Source organism: Mastomys coucha, unplaced genomic scaffold, assembly GCF_008632895.1.
Source record: "Mastomys coucha isolate ucsf_1 unplaced genomic scaffold, UCSF_Mcou_1 pScaffold14, whole genome shotgun sequence".
NCBI lineage: Eukaryota > Metazoa > Chordata > Mammalia > Rodentia > Muridae > Mastomys > Mastomys coucha.
In genome coordinates this window covers 100,813,498-100,824,362 of record NW_022196896.1, presented here as the reverse complement: position 1 = coordinate 100,824,362, position 10,865 = coordinate 100,813,498, and the positions used below count along the sequence as shown (strand labels likewise).

The window sequence follows — 10,865 nt, the reverse complement described above, 5'->3', positions numbered from 1 at the left end:
TGTGTGTGTGTGTAATTGAGTTTATTTATTAGTTTCTTAAGAATTTCATGCAACATCTTTTAACCATATTCCCTTGCATTCCCAGATCCAGACCTCTCTATTGCCTTTTTTTAAAGAAGTCCTTTCAAGACCAGTTTGTGCTGCCCAAATATTCTTAGATGTGTGGTCTTCCACTGAAAAATGATCAGCTTACCAAAGGCTACAATATAGTTAGAAAAAAATGCACCCAAGTCTGCCTATAACTTTAGCTCCCTAAAACAATATGAAGCCTCTTTCACTTGCACACACACACACACACACACACACTAAAAACAAAATAAATCTTCAAAAGAGGCAAGATACATGGCTACATGGCATGTGTACACAGTAGAGAAACTATTAAAATGGCCTTGTATGCCAGAGGTGGGGGATGGCACACACCTTTAGTCCCAGCACTCAGGAGGCAGAGGCAGGCAGATTTCTGAGTTCCAAGCCAGCCTGGTCTACAGAGTGAGTTCCAAGACAGGGGGGACTACACAGTGAAACCCTGTCTTGAAAAACAAAACAACAAAAGAACTAAAAAGACTTTTCTTTTCTTTTCTTTTCTTTTCTTTTCTTTTCTTTTCTTTTCTTTTCTTTTCTTTTCTTTTTTTTAGACAGTGAACTGTCTGTCTGCCTAGAAAGTTTAAAAAAATAAATTAGAAAACAAACTAGGGCTGGAGAGATGGTTCAGTGGGAAAGAGTACTGATTTACTGACTGCTCTTTCAGCGTTTCGGAGGTCCTGAGTTCAATTCCCAGCTACCACATGGTGGCTCACAATCATCTGTAATGGGATCTGATGCCCTCTTCTGGTATGTCTGACAACTACAATGTACTCATATAAAATAAATAAATAAATCTTTAAAAAAGAAAAAGAAAACAAAACTAACAAAATTCTAGTAAAATCTAAGATCGACACTGTTAAATCTATTCTTTCCAATAACTTTGCATGAGGAAGAAAAAGACGTGGGAATCAGATTTATAACGGTAGTAAGAAATTATACTCCCAAATCATCCCAATGACAAGCAGGAGAGAATTCCACCATCAGTCTCCACCAAGGCCCAGGAAAGGAGTAGGAAACAGAAAACTGAGAGTGTTTCTAGGTAAAAGGACTAAATGCTGTAAAATTCTTGGACCTTTCCAAACTGATCTGTGAAAGTGATAAAGTTCCAACTCAACTCTCAAAGGAATATTATAGAGCTGGACAGGATGGCTTTTACTAAGGACCAGTGAGATAACTCAGTGGTGTGACTCGAGGACTAGGGTTCTGTCCCTGGGCCCCACATGGTAGGAGGAGAGAGCAGCTTCCACATGCTGTTCTCTCATATCCATGTGGGTAACATGGTATGCATGCCCGCCCCCACCAAGGTAAATAAATGTTAAAAGGACAACGAATATAATGCGAAACTAATTCTCTGTACCTGCTAGGCACCTGCTCTACCACAGAAGTATATTCATAGACAAAATCATAACACACAAATCTAGTTATTAAAGGGGTGGCTTGGTCTATCAGCAGTTGAGTAGAACAGTGGAATACAGCAGAGCTCTGAAGTGGTTGCACGTGTGAGAAGTTAAGACCTGATAGCAGTGGGTCCCGATGGCACACACCTTACACCTCTGGGATTACAGAATCCCAGCATCTGGAGACTGAGGAAGAAGGCTCATGAGTTTAAGGCCAGCCTAGATAACGTAGCTAAACTCTGCTACAGATTAATTACAACAACAGTGGTGATGATGTTGATGATGATGATGTAGCCATTATAAGGTATTTATTAGGAAATAAAAAACTTCAAAGTTGGAAAAGACATGCTCTTAATTTGGGAAAAATAGTATATTTCAACTTCCCATCATATACATATATATATACATATATATATATACATATATACATACATATATATGTATGCATGTGTATATACATATATATGTACACATACACACATATATATTTTTATATATATTTTTATATATATGTATATATGTATACACATATACATATATACATATATATAAATTTCCTGGGGCTGGAGAGATGGCTCTGCCACTAAGAGCACTTGTTGCTCTTATAGAGGACCTGGATTCAGTTCTTAGCATCTACATGGCTGTTTAAACCATCTGTAACTCCAGTTTCAGGGGATCCAGTGCCCTCCTCTGATCTCTGTTTGCACTAGGCACATATACAGTAGGCCAAAGACTTACACAAACAGAATAAAATAAGCAGTTAATAAAAGTCCTCCAAGCCGGGCAGTGGTGGTGCATGCCTTTAATCCCAGCACTTGGGAGACAGAGACAGGAGGATTTCTGAGTTCAAGGCCAGCCTGGTCTACAGAGCTACCTCCAAGACAGTCAGGGCTACACAGAGAAACTCTGTCTCAAAAACAAAAACGCTGAGTTCAAATATAGCATAAGAAGAGAGAAATCTGAACACCAAGAAGTTGTCCCCTCAATATGTTCTTTTTTTTTTCTTTTCCTTTTTTTGGGGGGGGGGTTGTTTGTTTTTTCTTTTATTAGATATTTTCTCTATTTACATATCATATTTCCAAGTTTCCCCTCCAAAATCCTCCATACGTTCCAAAGATGTATTTAGTCACAGGCTCACTGGCAATGGAAGAGAACACAGACTCACTTTTGAAAGTTCATTTATTGGTTGCTCTAAGGAAGTAAATGGGAGCCGGGCGGTGGTGGTGCACACCTTTAATCCCAGCACTTGGGAGGCAGAGGCAGGCAGATTTCTGAGTTTGAGTTCAAGGCCAGCCTGGTCTACAGAGTGAGTTCCAGGGCAGCCAAGGCTACACAGAGAAACCCTGTCTTGAAAAAAACAAAACAAAAACAAAAAAAGGAAGTAAAAGGGAAATGGATGTAGCCCAATGGTGTTGCATATCAGCTCTTATTTATTTAGAGCTTACCACATCTCAGGTGCTATGCTATTTCTCTGCCTTTAAAAAAAGAAAAGACAGGATATCACTGTATAGTCACTATGTGACCTAGAGCTCCACCCACTTCTGTCCCTGGGATGTTGGCATTAAAGGTTTGAGTCACCAAGTCCAGCCTATATGCAAGTTTTTACTTTAATCTATCTCTGCATCATTGTGAATGCAGTGCCCCTAGAAGCCAAAGGAGGGCATCAGATACCCTGGGACTGGAGTTACAAGACCACTGTGAGCTGCCATGTATGTGCTGGGCATCCAAGCCCAGTCCTCTGGATGAGCAGCCAGTGAGTTTATCTGATGAGCCATTCCTCCAGCCCCTATCTATCTATCTATTTACTTATCTATCTATCCATCTATCTATCTATCTATCTATCTATCTATCTATCTATCTATCTATCTATCTATCTACTTATCTATCTATCTATCTACTTATCTATCTATCTACTTATCTATCTATCTATCTATCTATCTATCTATCTATCTATCTATCTATCTATCTACTCATCTATCTGGCTGAGACAAGGTTTTGCTATGCAGCCTAGGGTGACTTCAAATTTATGATCACCCTGTCTCAGCTTCATGAGCACAGAACTTACAGTTGTGTATAGCCATGTCCAGCTAACTCATTTGTTTTAACTGAACAATGTGAAATTCAGTAAGTGGGATATCTCAGAGTTTCCTTAGCCCTGATTAACTATTGGTGGATATTTAAACCAAGTCCAACTTTTCTCTTTCGAGGACATAATAAAGTAAAAAGAAAATTTAAATACCTGTCACATCTCTGTATTTCAAGTATTTCCCTAGCACCGATTCTATAAGTTGAAACTCATGAGGGAAAAGTCTAGATATTTACAATATTACTACATATATTTTAATTACCTCCTCATCTAAGGCTGTATAGCATATTTCTCTAAATCTTTGATCAAATTTAGATATACTCTGAGGGTAAAAAATGATCAATGGAGCGGGGCGGTGGAGGCACACGCCTTTAATCCCCAGCACTTGGGAGGCAGAGGCAGGTGGCCTCTGAGTTCGAGGCTAGCCTGGTCTACAGAGTGAGTTCTAGGACAGCTAGGGCTACACAGAGAAACCCTGTCTTGAAAAAAAAAAAAAAGGTTGACTGTTCCCCCTTTATCTAAATGGCTACCCAACTGTACACAAACTATCTTCAGGCTTTCCTATTCAATGAGTTCTAAGTGGAACTTGCACCCTGTGCTAGACTCCCAACATGGCATAGTTTAGTTTTGTTTCAACTATCCTTTGCCCTCTACGGTACTGTCTACGCATGTACCGTGCAATCTATTTTAGTAAACCCTCTATACTCTTCTCTTCCCAGACCTTGACAGGGTTTCCCTATGTAATCCAGGCTGTCCTTGAACCAATGTGCTCCTGCCTTAGCCTCTGATGTGCTGAGATCACAGGCATGCCGTGGCTGACTTTGTTCACTCCTCTGAGGGTTTCTTTGGTATTGTGTGGTTTCTCTGGGATAATATATGTATGTGTGTGATTGTTTCTGAGTTAATGGTATCACTATATTATGCAGGCTGGTCTGATCCTGTAGGTCAGCGGTTCTCAACCTGTGGTTGAAACTCACAGGTGTCACACACCAAATATCCTGCATATCAGATACTTACATTATGATCCATAACAGTAGCAAAATTACAGTTATGAAGTAGCAATGATATAATTTTATGCTTGTCAGTCACCACAACGTGAGGAATAAAGGGTGCAATGTTAGGAAGGTTGAGAACCACTGCTGTGGGCTCAAGAAATCTTCCCGCCCTCACCCTCCCAATTAGCTATGCGCTAATACTGTTCTGCCCATCCTTTTGTTCTTGGTGGAATGCCATGTAGGAAGTTTATTTTGTAAAGAGATGCTTATTTCTCTAGTTATATTTTTACATCATTATTCTTCCTGATTTTTAAGTTGCCATATATCAAATATACTGACAGGGACTAATTTTAAGATTTATGGTCTTCAGGCTGGTAAGATGGCTCAGCGGGTAAGAGCACTGACTGATCTTCAGGAGGTCCTGAGTTCAAATCTCAGCAACCACATGGTGGCTCACAACCACCCATAATGAGATCTGACTCTCTCTTCTGGTGTGTCTGAAGTCAGCTACAGTGTACTTATGTATAGCAATAAATAAAATAAATCTTTTTTTTAAAAAAAGATTTATGGTCTTCATGCTAAATATTAACCACAGACTAAGAGGCATGAAGAAACAGGGAGGGTACTCTTAAGAGAAACAGATAATAATTGTGACCGATATCTCAACACAGAAAGAGATCGTAAGAGCTGCTGACTGGAAGTTGGGGTGGGGAGTTGAAAAGATGAGCCAGTGGTTAAGGTTGCTTCCTGTTCTAGAGGCCACTCACAGCAATTACGGACCACTGTACATAAAGGAGGGAGGACTACTTTTTGAAGCTGACTATGTGGTACCTGCCTGTAACTCAGCACTCAGAAGGCAAAGACAAGACAACCAGAGGGTTGTCCCAAATTCCAGACTAGCCTGGTCTACACTGAGTTCCTGGCCAGCTCTGGCTATGTAGTGAGACTCCGAAAGGTAGGGAGAGAAAACAAGAGGGAGTACATAAAGAAGGGGTACTTTAAAGCCACATCCTTACACATTGCTTCCTTTAGACTCATTATATTCTGATAGTCTGACTCTGGTTTGAGGGCGTTGGTTTGGGAGGCTCCCTGGCAGAAACCTTCCAGAAGTACCCATCTGAACGCCTGAGGCAGAGTCCCAGTATGCAGAGGCCATAGGATATTCTCCTGGATATTGCCAGATGCTCTGGTTGCTGGGCACCCTGGCTGGCAGGCAAAGGGGTTTCCATGACAACTCCCTCCCATGTCTGGGAGTTTTTAACATTTCTCCTTTTCCAGAAAGTACTAAGGTATTCTGAGGACAGGCAAGCATGGCTCTCAGGACAGAGTGTTCTTTGCAATGTCCAGCAAGGAGGACACAGAAGGGGAGAGCACATATATGTATATAATTGAATGAACCTTCATCAGTAACAACACATTCATGTCTGCTTGGGTTAAAATAGACATGCCTCCAGCTGTGTGTTGATCTATGCATCATGCAAAGGGATGCATCTCTTGTCAGCCACCTATCTATCCACTTTCACACAGCCTGCCACTCTTCCTGGGCCCTGTGCTCTGGTCCTTTGCAAGGGGAAGTGCTGAGTCATGGCTACAACTGGGATTCTCTCTCCAAACCTCCATTTTCAGTTAGTCTACTTCTGGCCCTTCTGGGGAGCATTCTAGGCCCCCCTTACGAACCTGGATGCATTTACCCCCAGGTTCAATCTCTGGCAGGAAAGAGAGGGCACTTTACTCTTTTACATTTATATTTCTCTCTCATTTATGATTTTTCCTCTTGGCTTCTCAGAAGACTGTTATGGGCCCTTCTTCCTATTGCCCTCCACCCAGAGAAAACAGGACTCCTACCACATGTAACCCAGAAAGCTAATTGTTCCAAGCAGTTCTGTTGATCATCTTCCAGAACCCCACCCCTAACTCTAATCGGATTATAGCAGTGTGCCCTGCTTTGGGATGTAACCTGGCAAGCTGACACCACTCAGGGATGCCTTTCCTCCCTCTTATCATCTGACTTCTTCAGCGCCAGACCATAGGTTCCAGGAGGCACGCGAGGGCGTCTACGTTTGCGAGCACACGCACGCCCGTGCAGGCAGAAAGAAGACGCTGTGTCCATAAGTTCGGGACAGTAGCTAGGCAGTCTTCCAAGGGCAGGATTTTTAAAAAAAATCTCTATCTGCTTTCGAATCTCTTCCTCATCCCCTTTAGGTTGCTCTAACTCTGAAATTCCAATCAAATCGCTAGTCTCGCTAATTAGTTCCAAATTAGGAAAATCAGGATGTTTTCCCCACCCAAAGGTAAAAAAAAAAAAAAGTGGAAAGGTGGCCCCGCCCGCTCAGTCCGGTTACTATAGCGACAGCCGCGGAGTGACCCAAGTGATCTTCATTCCCTCCTCCCAAATCCAGAGAGATGACGGCACCGCGTTGACTGCGCCAAATTCCAGCCAATGGGCGGCTGCTCCCGCCTTCCCTTCCGCTAGCTTTCCCCCTCCCCCCTCAGGAACTCGATTCACAAATCTGGACCGAGGATTTCCGCCTCCAGGCCGGGTGCTAGGGCTATGGGTACAGGGCAGGTGAAAGCCAAGTCCTGTCCTCCGAGGAGGGCAAGGGGGAGGCAACATTCCCGGTTCTCGGCAAGACTTCTGTAACTTGTCGCCAAAATAACTTACACCCCATTCTTGAATTATTCAGAAGATCTGTGGCCGAGTCCCCCTCTCTTGCAGCTAGTGCAAGCCCCCACCCTGCACGAACGCGCCCTTCAGCACCACGGACAGCGAACCGGGCCTCGCCTTTACCGGCCCCTCCCGGAATTCTTTCAGCATCTTCGTGGCCACGGTGGCGACCAGGTTCGCAGCCGCAAACGTTCTTGCCTGAAGTCAGTTCTTCTTAAGGGGACTCTGTGTAACTAAGAGGGCAGTGGGGACTAAACAGAGATTTGGAGCCAACTAGCTTAATTCCTCCCTTGTTTCAGTTGGAAAAGGCTTCCGCTTCCCCTTTTGTTTCTGCCTATATTTGCACTCCTCTGGTGGTCAAGGGTCAAGGTCTGAGTGTCAGGCAGGAATGGGCCTCCAAAGACTGCTCCTGGTGGGCCTGTGACTAAAGCAGCCTCACGGGGTGGGGGTGGTACTCCTATCCCAACTGAGAAAGGTAAGCGTAGGGCTTAGTCAGGCTGACTAGACTCCTGACTCAATCAATATATAGTGGGAAGAACGGAAAGAAATAAAAAACAGTTATCATGGCTAGCCAGTTCTGTCTCAAGGGTCACCTCACAGAAGGGGAGACTTCTGTCTCTACCATTTGTCCTTAAGTAGCCTGAGTATTAATAAGGAGACAAGATGGAGGCCAGGATGGGGAGGTAAATTCAACCTCAACCCTTGGCTTATGACGATTTACTCTAAAATGAAAGCCAGTGGGGGGCAGGTAGCGGGTTACAGATCTCAGGGACCTGACTTTCCCTCTAGGTCCCTGTTTTTCACTCTCCTGCCTTACCCCTAACAGTTTCACTCCTGCGCCCATTCCTTTCCACCCTCCGGGGACCCAAAGAGAGACCGGCGCAAAACCATCTGTAGGCGCTTCCAGCGCTTTATAGTTCTCTCCAGGACAGACGGACAGACAGATAGTGCGGCCTGCGCCGTCGGCCCGCATCATTGGCACCTTGGACAAGGCCCCAGGCCCAACCCAGTCCCTGGTACTCTCCCAGGAGGATTCCGGTCCCGCCCAGCTCAGCACCTCGGACAATTCCCGGCCCAGCCCCCTCCCCACCCACCCTCCCTCCTGAAACAGCGAAATAAATTAAAGTGTGGGGAGGGGATAATAACAAGAAATCTAAAGATAAGGAAGAGGACGCCCCTCCCCCAGATAAGAAGAGTTTTCTTTCTCTTTCCATCCATCCACAGAGAAGACACCACCGCTGCAAGTGGGGTAGTCTACCAGGTTGGATCTGGCCCTCAAATCTCAGCCTCCTAAATGAAGGCAGCAGCCCTTTCCTCCTCAACTCCCAGCATGCAACACGTTGGAAAAGGTGGGGAGAGGCCATGGGGGTGCAGGAAAGGATCACCCTGATCTTTGCCTGGACAACCGGGACTGCAGTTTCCTGTCCAGTCTTATCCAAATAAGAAAAAAACTAAGGGTCGTTTTTTGATCTGGGGAAAGGAGTGTAGAATCTTGGGGATCGGGGCGGGGGGGGGGGCGGGTTGCAGGACGACACAAGCAGAGAGAGGGAAGGCAGACAGGAGGGAAGGAGGTGACATAGGACTGGAGGAAGGAAAAGGAACAAGAAGGGTACATGGAAACCGGGGACGGCAATTGGGTACCATCAGGCTCGGGGTAAGGTAGAAAAGGGTAAAGCTCAGGGAATGCCAATGGACAAGCAAAGAGAGGTGGGCAGCAGACAGGAGGAAAGACGAAGACACAGAAAGGTGAGGGACTGGACAAAACCCAGGGTGGTGGACTTTGAGATGCCCACAGCAGGGATGAGGGAGACCAGGGCAGAAATGGAAAGATGGAGGCGCAGACAGACGGAAAGGGTGAACGAAGTTGGGGGTGCACTTCCCGCGATCATCCCCCACGCCCACCCCACGCCCAGTAAATCCAGACCCCGCGGCCTCTGGCGTCCTAGCCTCCACCTTCCCCTGTGGGGCAGGGGCGGCTCCTCCTCGGCCCAGCCTGGGCGTAGAGCAGCGGTAATAGCGACGGTGGCTTGATGGTCCCGGGGTTCCCGGGGATGTGTGAGGGGCTGGGGCGGGGGGCGGGCGCGGCCCCTGGGAATCCCTAGCGGTCCAAGTTCATAGTCCAATGCTTGGCTCCGGCCGCGCAGCTGTCCCTGGCGGTCGAGGAGGAGGAGGTGGTGGACGCGCTGCTTCCGCTCGGTGGACCCCCGGTGCTCGCCGCGGCCTCGCCCTCGTTCTTGAGGTCTTGAAAGACTTGCGTGAAGAAGTGGGGGTCGGCGTTGAGCCGCAGCATCTGCGGGCTGAGCCGCTGGATGAGGCGCAGGCAGCGCTGCCAGAAGCGCTCCTTGTCGGGCTCCACGAGGAAGGGCTTGAGCGGGTAGGAGATCTCGTTGCCCATGTAGGAGTAGGCGAGGTAGAGGCAGGTGAGGAAGGCGGCCTGCAGTTCGGCGGCCGACGCCAGCTCGTCCCCGCGCAGCGACTCCCGGCACAGCAGGTACACGAACACCAGGTTGGCGGGGGTAATGAAGGCCTGGTCTTGCCAGCCCTGCAGCAGCAGCGAGCGGTCCACGCCGCGGAACCAGCCCACCAGCTCGCCGGGGCTCAGCTCCTTGAGGCGGTAGCAGCGTCGGCACACGAAGTCGCCGAGGCAGCGGAGCAGCTCGCCGGTGGATGCTTGCACGATGACCCGCCGCGGCGAGCCTCCCGGCGCCGGCGGGGCCGCCTGCGGGGCCGGGGGTGGCGGCGGCGGCGGCTTTCCCCCGCCTGAGCCTGGTGGCGGGGCGGCCGCGCTGCCCCCCGACGGGGGCTCGCAGGTGGCAGCGGTCGCGGGCACCGTGGGCACCGGCACGGCCAGGGGCTTGGCTGTTCCGCCACCGTCGGGGGCGTCGCGGCCTTTGCGGAGAAGGTTCTCGCGGTTGCGTTGCTGGACCAAAGGGTCGGGACCGGTGGACGCTGGCTTGGGCGTCACCTTTTTGCTGCCTTTCTTCTTCTTGGCGGAGGCTGCCACTAGGCGCTTCCAGGTGAGCGCCGAGATGAGCACGGACGGCCGTTTGAGCCGGCTCTCGCCTTTGCCGCCCTTGCCCGGCGGCGGCGCGCCGTAGCCCCCCAGCGCCTCGTCCCCCGCGGGCGGCGCCTTCTTTTTCTCCTCCGGCAGCCCTCCCGGCCTCCGGCCTTTGGCCGAGGAAGCAGGGGAAAGCGACAGCACCGTGCCCATCCTGCAGAGCGGGGCCGGCGCCCGGGCCCCAGCGGGAACCGCGGGCGGCGCCGCTGCTGCTGCTGCAGCCCCGGGGGACCCGGCGGTGGGGGGCCTAGCCCCGGCCCGGGCGCGCGGACGGGCGGGGGATGAAGCCGCTCTGCTGCGCCGCGGCGGCTGCTCTGAGCCGAAGCTGCGCCAGCTGCAGCGTCAGCCCCACCCCTTGGGCCCCTTTTTTCGCCACGCCGCGCCCCGCCTTACGCAGCCAATCCCGTCTCTGGCTGCCTTTGATCGGCAGCACTTCTAACCAATAAGATGCTGCATACTAATCTACTATACCGCCTTACCCACCGCCTGGAGTCTTCAGTCCCTTACCTTTACCCAAAAGGGGGGAAAGGAGGAAAAGGAGAGAAGAGGTGTGTGTGTGTGTGTGTGTGTGTGTGTGTGT

At 48.8% G+C, this 10,865-nt stretch overlaps 1 protein-coding gene across 1 annotated transcript; it reads right to left on the bottom strand.

Moving 5' to 3' along the window:
• Positions 1-8,119: 8,119 nt before the first annotated feature.
• Positions 8,120-10,649, bottom strand: Cdk5r2 (cyclin dependent kinase 5 regulatory subunit 2). The gene has a single exon (XM_031368005.1). The coding sequence runs from the start codon at positions 10,436-10,438 to the stop codon at positions 9,326-9,328; it is 1,113 nt and encodes a 370-aa protein (XP_031223865.1). The 5' UTR covers positions 10,439-10,649; the 3' UTR covers positions 8,120-9,325.
• Between the last annotated feature and the right edge of the window lie 216 nt (positions 10,650-10,865).